At 48.9% G+C, this 21,580-nt stretch overlaps 1 protein-coding gene across 1 annotated transcript; it reads left to right on the top strand.

The window, feature by feature from the left end:
• Positions 1-958: 958 nt before the first annotated feature.
• Positions 959-14,213, top strand: DUSP5 (dual specificity phosphatase 5). The gene is made up of 4 exons (XM_067709439.1): positions 959-1,465; positions 6,498-6,646; positions 9,711-9,930; positions 12,700-14,213. The coding sequence occupies exons 1-4, from the start codon at positions 1,087-1,089 to the stop codon at positions 13,104-13,106; spliced, it is 1,155 nt and encodes a 384-aa protein (XP_067565540.1). The 5' UTR covers positions 959-1,086; the 3' UTR covers positions 13,107-14,213.
• Positions 14,214-21,580: the final 7,367 nt, after the last annotated feature.

The following is a 21,580-nucleotide window of genomic DNA, read 5'->3' as shown; positions in this document are numbered from 1 at the left end:
TGAGCCACAGATAATCCCCCAAATCCAGAAGCCACCTGTACAGTTGGCTGGGCTGAGCTCCATCAACGGTGCGTGTTGATGCTGCAGCTGATTTCAGGACAGATTTTTCTGGGGCTCAGAAAACGGTTCCTCAAAAAACAATTATTCTAATTTTTACTGGGAGTGTGACAAAGAAAAGGACCATCAACCCTTTGAGGGCAGAACCCATTTGGGGAGATTAGTTGCTGGCTCTTCTCTCTCCACTTTTACTTTGAGGTGCTTTTATCATGGAAAATTTCAAAATATAAAGAAAAGTAGAGAAAACAGTATAATGAACCTCCAGGTACCCGTCACCAAGTTTCAACGATACCAACACAAGCCCAATCTTGAGTCGATAACCCAGCCTTCGAAGCAAATTCCAGCTATCATCTCATTCCCCGCGTAAAGACGCGTAAGGATCGAAATCTACGTCAGATCCATCTGGGGGCACTGGCCGAGGCCGCCCCTAGCTCTGCCTACCACGGTACCTGGCCCGGCCCCCAGCGGGTTCTGAACCTACGTCTATGAAACTCTAAACCCATGTCACGACGCCAGCTCCGCCTCCCCCGCTTCCTCCTCTTCCCGCACAGCGTGGGTCACCTCGTGGCGTTCCTGACACCCCACCAGCAGTCCCCGGTGATGCGCAAGTGAGTGTCTCCGCGCAGCGCCACAGAGAGCACGGCAAGTTGCCTGCCACTTCCTCTTTCTCAGGCTGACTAACGCTCGGCGCCCGCCCAGCACGTCCGGCTCCCGGGGGGCGTGGCCACAGCCCGAAGGGGCGGGGAAATACTCTTATTCGGCCTTATATGGGCAGCCACGTCACAGGCTGTACACCCATTCACATAAAACGCTGAGCTGCCGGCGGAATCCCCGGCTTCTGGGGCGGCGAGTGGCCGGGCTGGGTGCCGAGCGTGAAGGGCGGGAAAGAAGAGTTGAGCGGTCGCTCCGGCGCCGGGCTCGGTCGGCCGGCCGCAGGCCCGCGGGTCGCCCTCCCGGGCCTCGCCGGCGGGCACCCTGGCTGTGGGCACCTGCGGGGCGCACTGCGCGGGGCCGCTGCGCGGCGGCGGCATGAAGGTCACGTCGCTCGACGGGCGCCAGCTGCGCAAGATGCTCCGCAAGGAGGCTGCGGCGCGCTGTGTGGTGCTCGACTGCCGGCCCTACCTGGCCTTCGCCGCCTCGAGCGTGCGCGGCTCGCTCAACGTCAACCTCAACTCGGTGGTGTTGCGGCGGGCCCGCGGAGGCGCGGTGTCGGCGCGCTACGTGCTGCCGGACGAGGCGGCGCGCGCGCGGCTGCTGCAGGAGGGCGGCGGCGGCGTGGCGGCCGTGGTCGTGCTGGACCAGGGCAGCCGCCACTGGCAGAAGCTGCGCGAGGAGAGCGCCGCGCGCGTTGTGCTCACCTCGCTGCTCGCCTGTCTGCCCGCCGGCCCGCGGGTCTACTTCCTCAAAGGTGAGCGCGTCGGGGACGCCGGTCCCCTGTCACCGTCCGCGCCGGGACGGCCCCGGGCTCTGGGGTCCCCTGCTGGCGCCGGGCGCCTTCCTTGACGCTAGAACCCGAGCGGTTCTCCGCTGGCGGGAGTCTGCACCTTGGGGCTTGACGTGCTCTAGGGAGTGCACTGCTAGTGTCAGCGCTCACAGCTTCCCCACTCGAGTTCCTCGAAAGCGCTTGACGATCGGCCTTTCGGCCCGGGTGGGTGGGGTGGGGTTGCTTACGCAGCCGGGGGCGCTGCTTCTCAGCTGGGGGTCGGTCGCCTAGTGCTGGGCGCGGGCCGGCTTTCCTGGCGCCGGCTTCACCGCTCTCGCTGGGGCCTGCGCTCTGGAGCCGTCCTGATGGACAGATCTGGAGGGATCAGCAGGTCGTAACACCCTCACCCCCGAAGTGTGGCGCCGCGGTGTCCCCTTTTCTCCCTCCTGCACGATTAACGTATGTTAGGCTGTGTCGTCTTCGACCCTCTTGCCTTTTTGACCCTGGCGAGTCCCTCTCCTCCCCTCCCCTTCCTTTCCATTTCATTTTATTGCTTTTTATTGTTCTTTGGCTTCCCCTTCTCCCCTCCCAGGCCTTTCTCTCGCTCCGTTTGGAGCTGACACCCTTTTCACCTCCTCTCCCCCACCCCAGGATCATCTGTACTGGTCGTGGGCCAAACCCGGCGGGCCTAACGCTGTCTGCCAGGGGTGGTAGGCAGGCTGGCCAGCGAGCCAGGACACGTGAGAGGTGCCACAGGGTGGCTGTGAAGGGGATTGCGTCGCATTTGGTTTGAGATCCCCAGAAGCTGCTTCACCAGTCTGCCCATTCCACCTGCTGGGGGAGATGACGTTGGTGGTGGGTGGGTGATTTACTCTGACTCCAGAATATTGATTTCTGTGTCACTTCCTATAACTGCTGCCGCCTTGTATTTGAGTCCTTTGTAACCTCAAAGGTATTGAAGGCATAGCCTGTAGGGCAGACATGAGGACTCAGCCTAGGCTGCGCCGGCCGACTCTGACGGGGACACCTGGAGATGTAACACTGATGTGGTTCAGAGCTCAGGTGCAGTGAGCTGAGAGAGTGAGAGCGCTGTTTTAAAACCGTGCGACTTGTGGAGTTTTACACATTCCAGGCCAGGAGATTCCAGAGGCACACGGGCAGCTCCCACCTCTGTTAGCACCTCTTACAGACGGTCCCCTGTTGATTCCTGTTAGGGAAACAACAGAGGCAGAAGATAATGATATTCCTCTTTTACCCAGCCTCAGCCCCCAGGAGATGGAGAGTGCCCTCCAAGCTCTGCAGAGGTTTTTCACACATAGTCCCTGATTTCTTTTTGATATGCTTTTTGTCTCCGCTTCTTAGCAGTGAGTACAGAAAAAGCTTCTGCCTCTCCAGTAGCACGAAAGATACATTCCAGGAAACCCTTCCGGGTCCTACCTCTGCTCCCCACCCCTCTGCAGGGGGCCACGCTAGCAGTTTGGAAGTTATTGCCACAGGAAGTAGGCAGCTCTGTAGACTCACATCTCAGAAAAATTAATGTTTAAAAAAATTTTTTTAATGTAAGTAACATACAGCACAAAGGCTGTACAATGAAAAGTGGATCTTCTGCACACCCTAGAACTCAGTTCTACTCCCCAGAGACAACAGTCAACTATTTCTTGTTCATCTTTAGATAAATTAATTTTCCATGAGTAAAAATAAAATGATTTTGTATATTTCCTGTTCCTGCCTCTTTCATCTAACTAGATCTTGAGAGATTTGTCCATATCAGAGCATACGTGTCCTATTCACTTTTTAAACCCATCCCCTGGTGATAGCCAGTAAGTAGGTTGCTTCCAGCCTTAGTATTTGAAGCAGTGTGGGAGAGTATACCTTTGTCCAAATGCTTTTGCATGTGCACTATCTTTCAGTAAAATTATGAGAATTGCCACGTCGAAAGTTATGTCCGTTTTAAATTTCAGTAGAAATTGCTTAATACTTACCCTTATAACAGTACTAAACTTTAAGTTGTTGCCAAAGAAAATTTTTTCTTTACCTGACTCACATCCAGATAAGAGTTCAGGTTTTTAATCTAGTGGCATCCCAGATCGTGGGGCAAACCATTTTTTTTGGCCACGCAGCATGTGGAATCTAATTTCCTCAACCAGGGATCAAACCCACGGCCCCTGCACTGGAAGCACGGAGTGTTAACCACAGGACTGCCAGGGAAGTCCTGCAATGCCTTTTACACTTCCCTCAATGCCCTCCAGTCCCAAAAAAACCCACTAAAATGAGATGACCGAACGGCATTGTCAGTGCGTATTTATATATAGTGTCCGTGTGCTTTCTCTGCTCAGTTCCCCTGGTAATGCGGTGGTGATCAAAAACAGAATCACTCTGAAGAGGATTGAAGCTGCCAAAAGAATTGCCACGGCTCTTGGAGTTCAAGTGAGGCACCAGAGAGGAATGTTCTGTCTCTCCACGCCTCTGATGGGAGTGGGTGAAAGACAGACCATCTAATCTATAGGACTCCTGACCCCAGCTAGAAGAGGCAGGACCCTGTTTATCTGTCCCTCAACTACACTGAGACTTTGTCTGCCTGCCTTATTTTGTCAACAGGCAGGCAGGACCCAGCCCACACCCGCACCTCCTGTCTGTCCTCCTAACAGCCAACTCTTTTTATTATTATTATTATTTTAATTTATTTTATTTTTGGCTGCGTTGGGTCTTCATGGCTGCCCGCGGGCTTTCTAGTTGCAGCGAGCGAGGGCTACTCTTCGTTGCGGTGCACGGGCTTCTCATTGTGGTGGCTTCTCGTTGCAGAGCACGGGCTCTAGGCACACGGGCTTCAGTAGTTGTGGCACGCAGGCTCAGTAGTTGTGGCTCAATGAACTCTAGAGTGCAGGCTCAGTCATTGTGGCACACGGGCTTAGTTGCTCCAGGGCATGTGGGATCTTCCCAGACCAGGGCTCGAACCCGTGTCCCCTGCATTGGCAGGCGGATTCTTAACCACTGTGCCACCAGGGAAGCCCAACAGCCAACTCTTAAGTGCTCTGTTTAAAGCCAAGAGATGGGGTGGCCTGAAGGCTTCTCTTTCCCAAGCTTCATTCTGAAGTTTGAGAGGGCCTGGGCCACTCTTACTTCAGATTCCCATCCCCTATCACTCAGTTTGTCTCCTGGGACTCAAAATGTTGAGGCCCAGGCACAGGAAGTGATTTGCTAACTAGGGACACCTCTTCGGAGGAAGCTGAGGGTCAGTGTAAGTGTGGTTTCTTTCTGCCTTCTGGGAGGGAAGGGGGTGGGGGCAATGGTGGGGAGGGAGGGAAAACTAAGCCACAGACACCTTCAAACTTTCCACCTCCGCCTCCCTCCGGCATGGCCTGTCATCATGACCGGGAACGTGGTCATTGTGGAGGTCCAGAAGCTCATTTGGGAAGGCCCAATTGGCTATTTGTTGAAGTGACCACAGGGGAGATTTGGGTGTGCTAAATGGGGTTGGGGGCAGTTCCAGCAAGCTGAGAGGAAGCAGTAATAGCTAGATGACTCATTCTAGGAATTGGCTGTAGCTTCTGGGAGAGAGCTGGAGACTGCCGTGTAATCCATTAACCATTTGCCTACTGCAGGGGTTTAAAAAACCACCATGTGCTCCACTGTGGGGCTATTACAACACCAAAAGACAGAAGAAAAAAAGGGGGCCTTTTTGGAAAAATACATGGTCTCAGAATGCTTATTTAATTGATGATTTAGGGAATTCCTAATTCCTGGCAGCACTTTCACTGCCAGGGCCCAGGTTCAATCCCTGGTCAGGGAACTAAGATCCCATAAGCTGGGAACTAGGATCTCACAAGCTGTGCAGCATGGACCAAAAAAAACAAAAAAAAAATTGATGATTTGACCCCAGGTGAATTCTCTGGGCCAGAAAAAGAAGCAGGTTTTCTGGAGGCTCTTGGAAGTGTCTTAGGTCCCTTTGGATTGGAAGCAAAGTGTTTCCCCACACAAGTCTGGCCTATGCACCCAGCAGCATTTGGCATTCTGAGGCTTCGAGGCCAGTGTTTCGTTTGGTTCTTCCCTACCTCGTGTGTGGGCCTGAGAACTTACCTACTCAAGTTTCTATGACTCGGTCAGAGAGTAGTTTTTACCTTAAGTGATCTGATCCATTTGGAGAAGTTTAAATATAGTTAGGATTTTTATAGAATCATACCTGCCAGGTATGAGGGTGTGTGTGTGTGTGTAGCTGGGGAGAAAGTTCAGGAGGGGAGGGTCATAAGATAAAGGGAGAGTAGGTGGTCATCAAGGAGAAAGAAGGAGTTTTTACTTAAGGAGTTAAGAATTAAGTTCAGAAGGCCTCATTGCTCTGGTTTGGAAGGTAATTAACTAGATTGATTACATTGGACCTATGGAGAGGATTGTCAGCAGTGTTCTTAGCACCTTGGCAAAGAGAAAGGGCAGAGCTGTTTTATTGCCCTGAGTTTAAACCTCGTGTTAGCCCCCATTCCCTTATGAATAGAGGAGGTTTCGTCTATAATCCAGTTTAGAGCTAAGGGACTAGGGATGAACCAGACCAGTTTAGAGTCTCATTCACAAATTACTGAAATTCTGCATAATCACACCTGCATTTTAGGTAAATGAGAGAAAACAGCTTTTGTTTTCTGGAGGGATTTGGTTAATATTTGCCACATGTCAGATATATTTCCTTTCACAGTTTAAGCTTCTTCTGATAGGCATAGAAAACTTTCATTTCTTCTATGCCTATCTTCTGATAGGCATAGAAAACTTTCATCACTGCCTTTCTGAATTATAGCTTTTTAGGAGAGAGAGAGTGTGTATGTGTGTGTGTGTGTGTGTGTGTCTGTGGAGCCCGTTTCTATTCTAAAACTATTACTTGTTTTGGCTCAATTTTTTAATATGACCAAAATGTATAGTAGCTGAATATTTTTTTACTATTCCACACTCAGGCTATGGATCAATTCTGGGCATTTTCTGACAGCCTGAGAAAAATCGATGCTTATATCTCTCTTGCCTTTTTTTTGTCTTTTAGGGGGATATGAGACTTTCCACTCGGAATATCCTGAGTGTTGCGTGGACGTAAAACCCATTTCACCAGAGAAGGTTGAAACCGAGACAGCCCTCATCAGTCAGTGTGGGAAGTCAGTGCTCAACATCAGCTACAGGCCGGCTTATGACCAGGTACACGGTGTGGAAGTACCGTCCCGGCTCCTGGCTCTGTTCCTTGCACAGCACCCTGGCTCTTCCACTCCCTGCTCAGCAACCTTGGTTGGTTCGTTTGCGGATCAGGGAGTTGGCAGAGGCCTCTAGCTTTAGAGAGCCTCTGTTGCTTGCCAACTTGAGTTTCCATCTAAGAGTAAATGGGCTTCCTTCCAGCAAATAAGCTGACAAGAGCAAATGCGCTTCAGGACGCTCGGTGGCTTCTGGCAAAAAGTGGAAGCGAAATATACATTATTGTTAGCTGGCCTGGGAGGTGCAGAGAAGCTTTGAAATATCGGTTTAGGTTTCCCTGAAGACGTTTCAGAGCTGACTTTCAGGCTTCCTGTGTTGATCTTCTTCGTAACTGTTCATGCTCTGCAGTTTCTGCAAACCAACCCAGTACCTGTAAAGGCGTGTCTAGGTATTTTTAACTGAAGGAGGAAGATTGGGGGAGGGTTGTAGAGAAATTACTATTTGGATGGCTAAGCAGCCTCCCCTAGGGGTTTCTGATGCTTATAATTCCATAAATTCTGAAACCAGAGATCAAGACACACTAGAGGATTTCATGTGTCTACAAACATGTGGGTTTCTTCCCTTCAAAGAACTGTACCTTCTGGCAACTCATTAGAGGAAGAAAAAGTGGACGGCTCAGGCAGGGGTTACCTATACAATGCAGGAGGATGTGGAAAAAGCCAGCAAGGACCCAAATCTGCAGAAAACAGAGATCAAAACCTACCTTCCCATTTTACAGAGGGAAAAACTGTCACAGCTGGTGGGATGATTGATTTTGCCAAGAATCCTGCAGCTGGGTTCATGGCCACACTAGGCCCAGAACTCCCTTCTCTTAACTCCTTGTTCTGGTTCTTTTCAGGACCCTGTTCTGCTTTCCACATGCCTTCTTTTGGAAGAGGGCCATTCTAGGCATCTGACTTGGTAGGAGGAGCTTTTTGCACAAAAAGCTCTTTGCACAAAATAAGAACATACCCAAATCATAGAAGGAAGATTTCTAGATACTGTGTAAGATGCCAGCTGCCTGCCAAGAGCAGAGCTCTGCCCCTGGGGATAAACTTCCAAATACAGCCAGGTGGCTTTTCCTTGAATGGAAACCTATTAGCTTGGCGAGGTGCCAGGGTTATTATTTTGTTTGTTTTCTTTTATTAAAATTACAGTGTATGATGAACCCTGGACTTTCAAGCCATGGGCATCCGGCTTAGCTGAATTTCTATTTTTGTTTGTTTGTTTGGGTGGTGTTTTCCTCCTCCATTCTCAGAAAGTGAAAGAGAAACGAGAATTTGCAGGATGTTGTGAAAGCACAGCAGACCTTTGGCCAAGCAGGGACCAGGGAGGCCCTGGTGTGTTTCCACGGTTCATCTGGGGAACCCCCTAGTGCTACTCTTAGTAGCGCTTCTGCCTTGAGAGAAGCCGGGTGAGGTCGTGTTAACCTTTGGGGTTTCTGAAGGCCTTTGGTTTCTTCCTCTTGAGTCTAAAAAGAAGATTCAAAAAAGGAAAGAAACCTGGTTTCAGGGGTGTTGGGCTAAGCTCCAGGAGAAATTGAGTAGGTTCCCAGGCCTGGTGTGTCAGCATTTTCCAGGCTCTAAAGAGAGGGAGAGATCTATGTAGGTACACCTAAAGTGTTAAGCTCAGGGGCCAGCTATTAAAAATACTGGTTACTATTACTACCTTTTGTAAAATCTCTATAACTTTCTTTCAAGTGGCCAAACTGGCCTTTGCCTTAAACACCTGACTTCTCAGGAAAGAAAAAGCAAACACCCATGCGGGGTAATTTGAGAACTGCCTTCTCCTGGCCCTCGTCCCGTGCCCCTTTCCCTATTGTGGGTCTGGCAGAGAGTTTCCATTCTACTCTTATTCCAGGACAGGAAATGGAAACACAGGAAGCGGATGGATGATATGGGAAAGGCTGCCAAAGACACAGCCACTGTCACCCCAGCTCAGTGTTTTCCCTCTAAATCTCCAGGGGCTCCCATTGTTCCAAGTATGGAACAATGGCTTTTCTTGCCACCCTGGAAATGCTGAGACTGCCAGAGTCTGACTAGCTAGCTGTTCTTTTTAGCTTTTCCTCAGGGTAGATGGTCTCTGGTTCTTTGGGGATCCTTCTTAACTAGAAACCTCAGGTATAGGTGGTCTCCCAAAAGGGTGAAGATGTCCGCGTCTCTCACCAAAACTCAACCCCACGAGAAGATCAGGCCTGGGACTTCCCTGGCAGTCCAGTGGTTAAGACTCCACGCTTCCATTGCACGGGGCACGGGTTTGATCCCTGGTTGGGGAACTAAGATCCTGCAGCCTGCATGCCACGCAGTGCAGCACAGCCAAAAAAAAAAAAAAAAAAAAAAAAAAGGATCAGGCCCTGCTCATGGCCTAACAGCTTTTCATTATCTGAGGATTTTGGATAGATAGTGGTCATTTTCACTTCTGAGAAGTTTACTTTTTTGGGGGACGGGGGAAGCATATTTTAACATCTCTGAGCTCCAAATGCATCTTAGGATCAACAGTGTCCTAGGTTTGATGAAACACATTTTATATATATATATATATATATATATATATAACGTCAGGATTGTAAAGGAGGGGGCTCACCTTGTTGAACCATTTTCCATTTTATCTAGAAGGAAACCGAGGCTGCCCCCAAGGTTAAAGGACTCACTCTGGCACTCTCAGGGCAGCTAGAACTATAGCACGGGCCTCTCAAGTCTTCCATCACACCACCCTCTTCTCATCCTTGTCAGTATAGGAAGGCTGCCGGCATTTCCTACCACCTCAATATATATAAGAAAATGAAAATCTTAGCTGTGTGGGATTTGCTGTCACTGAGTCACAAGGCAGTAATGTAGGGTAGAGAGTTTACCAGGACAGAGGCTCCACCCACACACTCTTGGGTGAACTGCGCTGACTCTGAGCTCTCTACCTGGAAACCAGAAAGGGAACCTCCCACCTGAAAACAAATAGGTCAGCGTTGTTTTGTTTCTTCTCCCCAAAGAGCAAGCTAATCCAACATTTCCTGGTTGTCCTCCTTTGCCCCTCCTTCCAGGGCGGCCCAGTCGAAATCCTTCCGTTCCTGTACCTTGGAAGTGCCTACCATGCGTCCAAGTGTGAGTTCCTCGCCAACCTGCACATCACGGCTCTGCTGAATGTCTCACGACGGACCTCTGAGGCCTGCACGACCCACCTACACTACAAATGGATCCCCGTGGAAGACAGCCATGCGGCTAACATCAGCTCCCACTTTCAAGAAGCAATAGATTTCATTGGTAGGTGCAGCCATTCCCCCTCAGTTGTTTTGGGGGCCCCCTAGGGGAGCGTGTTCTTGGATTTTGATGTACTGATGGGGGTTCCCGTCAGTGAGAAGAAAAGCATCTTGTTGTAGAGCCAACTTGGCTCGTTGGATGCACCGACCAAAACGACAGAGGGGAGGATTTGAGTTGCTATTAATAGGAGCTTTAATTTGCAAGATAAATGAATTACTACAATTTTATAGCAATACTCTGTCGCTCTTGTTAGTGTTTCTGGCTGGGCGGGAAGCAGGGTGCATCCGTGTGTGAGGCTCCATGCCGGGGAAGCAGGGGAGGGAAAGAACCACCCAAACTGCTTCTGCGTAGGTTGGGATATTTTTGAAAACAAACAGAAGGACTGAGAGAGCACTCCTTACGCACTGAGCCCCCAGGGCCCTGGCAGCTTTCCACGGTTTTTGGCAAACTGCTTTGGGGGCAATTGTTTTGCATTTTCAGCTGATTTGGGACTAAAGATAGCGCTCGTCTCAAGCTCTGTGCTTTATGCACAGAGAAGTTGGCATCTTTTTGCATCCTTTGTACGTTCCGTGAGGCAGTTATCATTTACTCCATCGTGTAGGCCTGGAAACCTCTCGTCCCTCTGCCTAGAAAGGGCTTTGGGCCTTGGGATTCCAACTCCTCGAACAGGCTGGATTGTTCTTTCATTGGACATCTCTGTTTCCCTCAACCATCTCCCCTGGGGGCTGGACTGACTTTTTTGTGTCTCAGATTTGCAAGCACCCACCACTCCCCATCCTTGTGGGCTTGCCTCCCTTTCCAGAGTCCTTCTTTCCCTTTAACATGCATAGCTGTTGAAGCTGAGCAGTGATCTTCCTGCCTCGTGCTCTGAGGGATGTTGGAGGGAGAAAGGCCGGTGCTGGGTGCAGCAATGATTACTTAGTGCAGGGAGCCGTTAAAGGCCCCCCTTCCACCACGTGGTGAGCCCTCTGCTCAGCACACACAATCTCTACTCCACAGAAGCCTGCAGAGAAACTCACCAGAGGCAAAAGGCCGAGCCTGCCTCCCTGTTCCCTGAGCCTCTGGACTGCGATGTTTCCTTTGGAGTCTCTGAGAGACAGTCAAGATGATGGGGTCAGGGTGGGAAACCCTTGACTTGTTCTCCCTGTCCCTGGGAATGCCTTGCCCTTGTCAGCCTGTTATTCAATTATCTAGATAGCTTCTCAGTGAAGTCATGAAACCCGCCCCCATCACTTCTCAGAAGCCTCCCTCCCCATCCTGTGTGTGCATTGTGTCTGGGTACACAACCGCACAAACCCACAGCATTCTGAAGGCACACGAGATGCCTTTCCCCAGACTCCTTGCCCTCCTGAAGGAAGGAGGGACTGAGGCCGAATCATGCATTGACCCCTTCCGAGGGCCACGTAGAAGGCAAGCCCCCAGGGGTGAAGTGGGATCCAGAAGCAACACACTGTAGGCCCTTTGCTTTCTGGGATTTGGCTCTGGGCCAATTAAAAGCTAGACTACCAGCTTTTTGCTGGTGGAGGAGCAAAAGAAGGTTGGAGTCACGACCCTATAATCCTAGGAACTTGGAGTCTCTTTTGAACTAATTTACAGGAACTTTTTTTTTTTCTTTTGAATCAGAGACTGGGGCACTTCTAATGAGGAACCCTGGGGTGTCCTTTGGGATTTTCATTCTGTTGGGGAGACTCCAGGTTCCTCCCTGACTCCTCAGAAACTGGATCTTTCAGATCTTAGAGATGCATTTGCAAATTTCTTGAACTTGAGGAGGGAGGTGGGTAAGGGGGCTGACTTTTTATTTGCCCTTCAAAATCTTAAATGTTGTTGCATACTGTGGCCTTACATAGTGCCATGGACATCTAACTTCCTGTGATGTAATTGTTTCCTCACTAGCAAGAGAGGGAATTGGAAAGACTCTTTTTTGTGATTTTTATTTGATGTGTATATGTGTTTAACCTTTTGCCCCTGCTCATTTTTAACAGTTGGAGCTCTTTTGCGGGGAGGAGTAGAACAGAAAATGAGGGCACCCCGCTTTTGTCATATTGAGCTAATGAATGCTAACTGAAGGTGGTAGCTTTATAGCAGTGACTCCCATTGTTGTGCAAGATGGAGTTTGCCAAAGCCATTTATATCCTCCGTCTAGTAAGCGTTACTTAGCCAAGGCTATAATTAGTGGCTGTGCACTATTTATTGTATGTTTGCTTGGTTGGGAACCCTCGGTGCTGAGCCAAGCATCCCGCCCTGGCACAGCCAAACAGGGATCCCGGGGAGGATGGAAGGCCTCAACCAGGATGAGGGCTAGGTCATCACCATTAGAATCAGACCCCGAGAGGCAGGAATTGCTTCTCCAAGTCAGTCTTTGAGCCTGGGACCCTCTCAGGGAAATGTGAATGTGCAACGAAAACTTGCATGCAGCTTCAAAGATTTTCCAAAGTCTTCTTGAAACGCATCCGTGGAACCCGAGTTAAGATGGCATCCCCAGGAAGGAGTTACTCCAGGTCCAGCACCTCCAGTGGCAGAACCTGTGAAAGCATCCTGGAGAACTAAGGATTGTGAAGGTCCTACGCAGAGATAGACATCATGGTGGGACCCTAAAGTCTATCCTCAGCAGTGGAGGTTAAAGACTGGCAAAAGCCTGGTGTGGGACCACAGACGTTGAGCAGGGAGGATGATTTGATTACTAGGTCACTTTTTTTTTTAATTCTTTAATTAAATCCAGTTGCCTTTGAGTTCCAATCCGAACTCATTTCCACTGTCTTTTCTTTCTTCCAGACTGTGTCAGGGAAAAGGGAGGCAAGGTCCTGGTTCACTGTGAGGCTGGGATCTCTCGCTCACCCACCATCTGCATGGCTTACCTCATGAAGACCAAGCAGTTCCACCTAAAGGACGCCTTTGATTACATCAAGCAGAGGAGGAGTGTGGTCTCGCCCAACTTCAGCTTCATGGGCCAGCTCCTACAGTATGAGTCCGAGATCCTGCCTTGCGCGCCTAGCCCCCAGGCTCCCTCCTCCCAAGGGGAGGCAGCCGGCCCTTCGTTCATAGCCCATTTACAGACACTGAGCCCTGACGTGCAGGGTTCCTACTGCACGTTCCCTACCTCGGTGCTGGCACCGTTGCCCACCCACTCAACGGTCTCAGAGCTCAGCCAGAGCCCCATGGCCACAGCCACATCCTGCTAAGACCAGAGTGGGAAAACCAGCCCAGCTCCAAGAACAACTGTGATTTTGTATTTTGACTCGTGGACATTTCATACGTGTGCAATACTGAAGACCTCACTCTGTCCCGCTGTCCTGGTGGGACCAGTGAAGGGTCACCAGGTTTGCAAACAAACTTCAGACTGACCTCGGGGATAGGTTCTTGGGACTGAAGGAAGGCCAAGCCATTATGAGAGCACAGCACGTGCTGACTACTGTATTTCCAGACCCCCTGCCCTCAGGACTGCCCAGTCTTTGCACCTCAAAGTTTGCCTTTTCATTTCAAGCATAAGGCAATAAATATCTGCAGCAATATGAGAGAAAGCAGTTGCTGGACCAGGAGAAAAGGCAGTAACAAAGCCAATTCATTTTGAAGGAAGCACAATTTCCACCTTATTTTTTTAACTTTGGCAGTCTCCGTATCTGTCTGTGTTGCTTCAGGGCATAAGCTGATCACCACCTAGTCAGGAAAGTAACCCTACAGGGTTTTAGGGACATGATGTATATGCTCGTTTGAACCCTCAGATGTTTTTGAGACTCTGTCTTGGGTCAGGTGGAGTCATTTGGGTGAAGTAGTGAGACAGTAACACTTCTGGTTTCCTCTTCACTGTGGGTTTTACCCTGACTTTGGACTTTGGCATGATTCTTACTCATACTTGAACCTTTCTCGTTGCACCTCTCCTCAAAGCAACTCTGGCGTCATTTGAAAAGAGTTCTTTAGACCATAGACCAACAATCACCCCTTTGAGGTGGTGGCACTGGGTGCCAGGAGAGAAAGGGTACCCACTGTCTGAGTCAGTGGCATTGAAACGGTTGTCACCCCAGCTTGCTGTCCTTACATGTGCTTGTCTGGTCTCTGGTGACACTTGTTTTCTTCCCTGCCCCTTGGGGTTGTCTTCAAGCTGTTGACTTCTGGGATTTGCAGATTTCTCCATGTGGTACTACTTCTTTTTTGTCTGTAGGTTATTTCTCCAGGGGAAAAGGCAATAATTTCCTAAAATCCATATGAATGTGAAGAAAAGCAGTATGTTACTGGTTGTTGATGTTGTTGCTTTTTATAGTGCAAAATAAAAATAGTGAGAAGAACAAAAACGCTTCTTCATGTTGGTGAGTTGGGGTAAGGCAGGGATACACTGAGGCGGGGCCCAGCCTGCCTCACTGGGTTTTATTTCCGAATGAACGCTAAGGTGATGGTGGTGGGTGTGCAGTTGGAGGCATGAGGCTGTGCGTCTGCTCACGAGCTGGTGATCTTAGCAATACAGAATAATGCTTTCCTGTTGGGAGGTTTCCCTTGGCTCACTTGCAAGAGAACTCCTTAGGCTCAGGCCACATGGAGATGTGGTCAGAGCATCCGCCCACGCTGGGCTCTTTGTGAGCCCCAGGCAGAGTTCAACTTGAACCTCCACTTCTTCATCCATGAAATGAGTGAACTAAGCTAGTTGATCCCAAAAGCCCCTTAGAGCTCAAGACCCTTGATTCCAGCAAACCTGAGTGGCAAGTTTGTGGTCAGCCCCCTCCCTCCAGTGCCTGGCATGTGGCAGACTCTCAGAAAAGTTTGGAAAAACGACCAAGGGACAGATAAGTGAACTAGGTAAAGGTTTACCTTAAATGCCTGTTCTCCCTCTTTTACCCTTGGAATTAATTCTTCCAGATAATTCCCTCAGGAGTTCCTAGGTAAATCCCTCAATGAGTTGATTTAAATCCAAGGCTGAATCAACTTGCCTTCTGAGTAATTTCCTCTGTGTGGTGGAGGAAGGAAGGGGAAATATTTGCGTATTCCCGTGGCTTATGCCTCTGCTCCAGCCTAACTCTTGGGGCCTGTTTCCTAACCAAGGGGAACGGGAAATTGGCTGGGAATGATACCATACTTGCCTGACACAGGGATTCCAATCCATACCACCTGATTATGGCGGGGGGGGGGGCGTCCACAGAGGCCTCCATCTCCCCCACAGCAAGCACCATGTCAACAAATAGCAAGATGGCGGCCGAGCCCAGGGTAGCCCAGCTCTTTCTACACGTCTCACCTCAAAGACTTTGCTTGAGACTTTGCTCCCCACACACCTTTCCTTCCCCACTGGTCCTTGGAGAGTCCTCAGATAAGAATGTCACCCAGACTGGGGTAGCTGCATTTGCTTCAGCCTGCACCCCTCATCTGCATAATCTAAGCACGGTTTCCAGGGGAAGAAAGTGGAGTGAAGGGCACTGTATAGGAGGAAGAAATCCTGGGTTCTAGCCCTCACCCTGCCCCTGACTCTAGTGCTTTAGAGCTAATCTCTAATCTTGCTGGACCAAACTTCAGGGCTTGGTCTGCCTGAGGTCCCTCCCTGGTTTCATATCTCTGAGTCTCCGCTCTGCCTTGGAATGTGTCCCATTGTGTGGGCCTGTCCAGGTGCTGAGTGGCTGGAGGGGCCGCAAGCAGGGAGAGCCAGGGAGGGGGAAGCTGGATGCAGGCTGGGGTGATGTGCTAAGCCGCAGCCCACTTGCTGACATTTGCTTTATTGCATTAAATTCTTTCTCTGAAGGGTGAGTAAGTCCTCTAAATCAGGCATATGAGGATTGCTCATAAGCCAGTGAGTCACTGGAGGGTAAGCCAAGTGAAGCCCCACAGCTGGGGATGGCTCCGTAACTCTCACTCCCTTAATAGTCTTCTTATTAATTACACCTCCATTTTTGCCAAGACCAACTTTACATTGGCTTCCAGTGCCAGGTGGAGAATTAAAGCTGGTGTTATCCAGTTCCTTCATCCCCAGGTTTTGAAGGAACACCTCTCTTGGTCTCCAGCAATGCTTCAGGCAGAGATGTGTCTGGGAGAATAGAAATGTTAATTCTCTATTCTGTTCCCCAGCAGAGTCTGTGGGTGAGCTCCTCAGGTCTACCCTAGCTCCTGAGCTAGGCCTGACCTAGGGGCAGGAAATGTGAAAGCAGCTCACACCAATGTGCTCGCAGGAGCCCTGTGTACCCATGGCTCTCCTTTGTGTGAGGACCCAGGGAGAAAGCACCCCAGATCTCAATACCCTGAAAGGCTGCATCTCACTGAGTCGCTGGTGGTTTCTCTTCTGAACACCATAAAGTTGGTGACCACCCCTGTTTCCCTCTTTGCTCAGGCAAGGAGACAGCTCAGAACCAAATTTTTAGCCTACCTCTGGCAATTTTATAGGACCTTATGGCATATATTTTGGGTATCAACTCTACCTGGTTTCCATTAAAATTTCCCAACTTTATTTTTCTTTACTTCCATTTCCACAGTGACTTTTTAAAAAGAACAACACTTGGGTAATAAATATTAAACGTACCACAGTGCATTTATAGAATGAGGTGATGTGAACGTAGAGAGAAGCCAGTACATCCTCGGTGTTGCTACTCTCCATCTCACTCTGAAGGATTTATCCATGGGACTGTATAAATCTTCACCTTCTCAGTAAATCTACCAAGTTTTGTATTCTTTCTGGAATAAACCCTGTCCAGAACCCAAACCCCATGACTAGGGCCTGGCTCCATGTCTTAGAATCTCTGGCACTGAGACCCTATATTCCGGGGCGGGTGACTTTCTATGGGGGGAGCCCTGGACCAGATGGCTCAAAGCCACAGCACAGATGATCCCAACCCTCACACACTGCATGTGATGGATGTGACTCTGTGCCTAGATAACCATCATCCGTCCATCCATTTAACACTGAGCACCTGCTAGAACCTGGGATTCAGTGGGGAAAGAGAGCTTCATAAGTACTGATGACTGTCCACTGGACTTTCTGTCCCAGAGTGGAGCTGGCCTCCCAAGGTGGACCCATGTCCCCAGCCCCACACAATCCCCTTCCCCAACTCCCCTCTTCTTGGCTCGAGCTCCATCCTCTCCCTTCTGGCCCCAGGATGCTTCATGCCTAAGCTCCCAGATATGCCAGCCCGTGGACGTGGCTGTGTTTCCCCGTGCTAACCGTCTGACCCCTGCCTTGGCTCATCCCTCAGCTTCTCTTGCATTGTTTACTACCTTGTCTTGAACACTGTATTAGTCTTGCCCCACCTCCAGCCCCCCACCAGTGTGCAAAAAGAAGTGAGTTCTGGCTTTCCTGGTGGCGCAGTGGTTGAGAGTCCGCCTGCCGGTGTAGGGGACACGGGTTCGTGCCCCGGTCCAGGGGGATCCCACATGCCACGGAGCAGCTGGGCCCGTGGGCCATGGCTGCTGGGCCTGCACGTCCGGAGCCTGTGCTCCGCAACGGGAGAGGCCGCGACAGTGAGAGGCCCGCATACTGTAAAAAATAAAAATAAAAAATATATATAAATTAAAAAAAAAAAAGAAGTGAGTTCTTATTGAGCCATGGTCCTTTCTCAGTCATTTGGCTAATATCAAAAGTGTGCATTAAGCACCTACTATGTGCCACAAGTCAAACTAGGCATGCACACAGGCATCATCTCTTTAATCCTCAACACAACACAGTACAAATGATTTTATTTTCTCCATTTCCAGATGCATAAACTGAGCCTCAGAGATATTAGGTAACTTGCCCAAGATCACACAGCTAGTAAATGGTGGAGGCTGGGATGAAACTATTTCATTGATCCCGTACGCCTCTGAGCACCTGGGGTATACAGTAGGTACTTTTGTCCATTGGGCTTTTGTCTTCAAGGGAGAGAGTCTCCTCAGGCCACATTAGAAAAAAACACAACCTTGGGCTTCCCTGGTGGCACAGTGGTTGAGAGTCCGCCTGCCGATGCAGGGGACACGGGTTCATGCCCCGGTCCAGGAAGATCCCACATGCCATGGAGCGGCTGGGCCCGTGAGCCATGGCCGCTGAGCCTGCGCGTCCGGAGCCTGTGCTCCGCAGTGGGACAGGCCACAACGGTGAGAGGCCCATGTACAGCAAAAAAAAAAAAAAAAAAAAACCACAACCTTTTGTGTATAGACATGAACGGCATTTAATGCCCAGTTACACTCCACTCCAGCTACAGTGGATTTATGACAAGCTCCTTTCAACAAGCCATGCTCCCTCCTGCCTCTTTTCACATTCTGGCTCCTCTGCCTGGAACACATTTCTCCCCTAAATTCACCCTTCAACTAAATAACTCCTATTTGTCCTTCACTTCTCAGCTCAAACTTCACCTCTCCGGGGAAGCCTTCTCAGGCTCCCAGACTAGGTCAGACGTCCCTGTTCAATCTTTCATAGCTCCCTATCTATATCTTTTCTTCATATTTCACCAAAGTTTAAGAATTATTCATTTACCTGTGATTATTTTATTAATGTTTGTCATCAGACTAAAAGCAGTAGGAGAGCAAAGATTATATTGAATTTCAAGAGGAATCTAGCACAGGGCCTGATTTATAGTAGGTGTTCAATAAGTATTGGTTGAGTGAAGACGTGAATGAATGACAAGATAGGAATGAAAAGCTGTCAGAACCAGAAGCTGCTCTTTCCATCTCTCTCAAAGCCCATGCTGTCCTCTGCACATAAGCTCATAAGCCTGTTAACCCCAGGTCCCACTTTTGAATCCCTCCCCAGTCCTAAAGGAAACAGGTTTCCTAGATTTAATTACTGCTACCATATTGGTCAGAGTCCATGTCAGCACATCACCTCATTGGTCACTGGTCAGCCTATGGACACTGGTCAGCCTATGGACACCTTGGGTCAGGTGTCCACCCTGGCACCAATCAGTCTCCTCTAAGTTCAGAGAGCTGCCTAGCTCAGAATCCCTGAGCAAGGACTGTAGATGAAGCAGTTTCAGCTAGAAGGGGTGGAGATCCTGCCACACACTGGACTAACTTGCCACTAAAGAATTTAATTAATGCCCAAAGACTGAGTATTCAATAAGAAGGCCCTGGAGATGACCAGATAGCCTGGGCACAGGAAAACTCAACCCTAACCTTCTTGTCCCACCTCCGGTGAGTGTCCTCATATTATCAATTAGGGTACCTAAATTTAAAATCATGGTAGTATTTATTTATAGTAGCAGGTCAGATCCCTTCCTGCCACACACATCCACCCCCATTCACTTATAAAGTTTATAGAAACCTAGAAGCCACTAGGTGGTAGTTTAAAATAGACCCTTGAAGCATCCCTACGCTTTTCATCCTGGGCTTCTCCAGCAGCCAGGAGAAAATGTGCTGCTCGAGAGGAATAAACCTCCCAGAGAGTGAAGCCTCAAATATATCTCTAAGGTAGGAAGGCAAAAACAGTTTATCTCCAGCCCACGAGGAAAAGAATAGTAGACTTAGAATCAGGAAGCAGAGCTGCCAGACCCTTGGTAATCTAACTGCTTAGGACCTTTATTTATTTTTTTATAGATTTATTTATTTATTTATCTTTGGCTGCGTTGGGTCTTCCTTGCTGCGCGTGGACTTTCTCTAGTTGCGGCGAGTGCTTCTCATTGCACTCATTAACGTGCGTGGGCTTCTCATTGCAGTGGCTTCTCTTGTTGCAGAGCATGGGCTCTAGGCACGCAGGCTTCAGTAGTTGTGGCGCACGGGCTTAGTTGCTCTGCGGCATGTGGGATCTTCCTGGACCAGGGATCGAACCCGTTTCCCCTGCATTGACAGGGGGATTCTTAACCATTGTGCCACCAGGGAAGCCTGCTTAGGGCCTTTGAAAAGACCTTTAAAAAAGCACTTAATATGGGCAGGTTGTATGCCGGCTGTATTTTTTTTTTTTTTTTTTTTTTTTTGGCTGTACACGGGCCTCTCACTGTTGTGGCCTCTCCCGTTGTGGAGCACAGGCTCCAGACGCGCAGGCTTAGCGGCCATGACTCACAGGCCCAGCCGCTTCATGGCATGTGGGATCCTCCCAGACCGGGGGACGAACCCGTGTCCCCTGCATCGGCAGGCGGACTCTCAACCACTGCGCCAGCAGGGAAGCCCCGCTTATTTCTTCTTGAGTGAACTTTGGTTGTTTATGTCTTTCAAATAATTTGTTTATTTCATCAAAGCTGCTGACCTGCCTGGGGACACTTTGCTGCCGTCTTAACACACACACACACCTCCATTGGTGTCATACAGCTGGAGAACTACTGGGTTTGGGGCCTCATCTCCCCTGTCCCATTCTGCACATCAGTGCCTGAGCATGCACACTGTTGACCTGTGTGGTTTAATGGCCAGAGCACTGGACTGGGAGTCAGGGCACTCCGTTCTCACTCCTGCTCTGTGGCTCACCAGTCATGTCTCTTTAGGCACATTAGTTAATGTCCCAGGGCTTGGAGTTTCTCAATACCTAAGGGAAGGGGGTTGAATTAGATCAACTCAAAGGCTCCTTCAAGTACCAACATCCTATGAGTCTACGACTTAGTGGCCTTGCTGATAGAGAGCTAATAATTTACTTAACCTGGCAGGACATCTAAGTTTTATTTACTTTAATAATATTTATCAAAACCCAGAGCTTAACTACTCACTTCATGCTCTTATATCTTCTCTGGTTTCCTGTTTATCCCAAAGGTTATCAAACTGCCCTTTGGGTTTATAAAATCTCTTTTGTGTTCACTACATATTATTAAATGAACAAAAAGCAGGTTTACACAACTGTATGTATCCCATTTTATTTTTTTTTAAAGTGTGTGTATATTTGTATGTGTAAAATATATATACAATATATATAATAAAATTATAAGTATATATAATAGATTTATATAAATGTAATATATATATTTATATTGATATTTACATTTATATAGTCTGAACAGATGTGTATCAAAATTTAGGATGACTTTTTCTGGATGGTGAAATAACTGGTGATTTTCAGTTTATTTTTTCTTTATATATTTTTGTCCTTTGCAATTTTTGTCCAATGGAATTGCTTATATTTTTAATACTTATTACTTACAAACACAGTAGCTCACAAACCAATAAGTTATATCTCCTTTGGACTCAGAATCCCCTGCTCCTTTAACTTCTTCTCTGGTGTCTTCTCCCAGGTTGGCTACATGTCTTTCCATTTTAAAAAACAAGACAATGGAGGAGGGGGTTCTTGACACATGGGACCAAGTCATCTAACCTCTGGAGAGTCAGCCCTTTCTAGCCCCAGCTTTTGGCTATCCCCCTTATCCCCAACCTCCAGTCTCTCTCCTTTTGTATCAGTATGTTGGGGACCAACATTTTCCTCAACAGGTCTTCCCAATTTTAGTTTCTCCCTCTACAACTGATCTTGAGCACTTCCAGCTTTCATTCACTCATTTGTTCATTCATTCATTCACTCATCATAAATTATGCGTAAATCAGAATAACTGAATAAGTGTGTGGTTTAGAGTTGAGGGCTGAGGTTTGAGTCTGAACCTGCCCGAGGTATACCAGGATCATGTGAAAAACCCTTGGAAAACTGTAAAGACTGGACCAGTGGGAACTGTCATTGCCCAGGCCCTGTGCTTACCCCCATGGAGGAAATGAAGGGGAGGAGCCTCTGTCCTGAAGAAGCTTAGAGTTGTCTGGGAGGGTCCAGGCGTAAATGCAGAGGGGTAGGGGGAGGGCAGGGAGGGATGCAGAGATA

This window comes from Pseudorca crassidens, chromosome 16, assembly GCF_039906515.1.
Source record: "Pseudorca crassidens isolate mPseCra1 chromosome 16, mPseCra1.hap1, whole genome shotgun sequence".
NCBI lineage: Eukaryota > Metazoa > Chordata > Mammalia > Artiodactyla > Delphinidae > Pseudorca > Pseudorca crassidens.
This window is presented reverse-complemented; position numbering and strand designations above follow the sequence as displayed.

Excerpts from the sequence above, each read along its gene's own strand:
- DUSP5 (XM_067709439.1), top strand. The coding sequence starts at position 1,087 with ATGAAGGTCACGTCGCTCGACGGGCGCCAGCTGCGCAAGATGCTCCGC. Across the intron at positions 6,647-9,710 it reads ACAGGCCGGCTTATGACCAG|GGCGGCCCAGTCGAAATCCT; the intron begins GTACACGGTGTG and ends CCCTCCTTCCAG. Across the intron at positions 9,931-12,699 it reads AGAAGCAATAGATTTCATTG|ACTGTGTCAGGGAAAAGGGA; the intron begins GTAGGTGCAGCC and ends TCTTTCTTCCAG.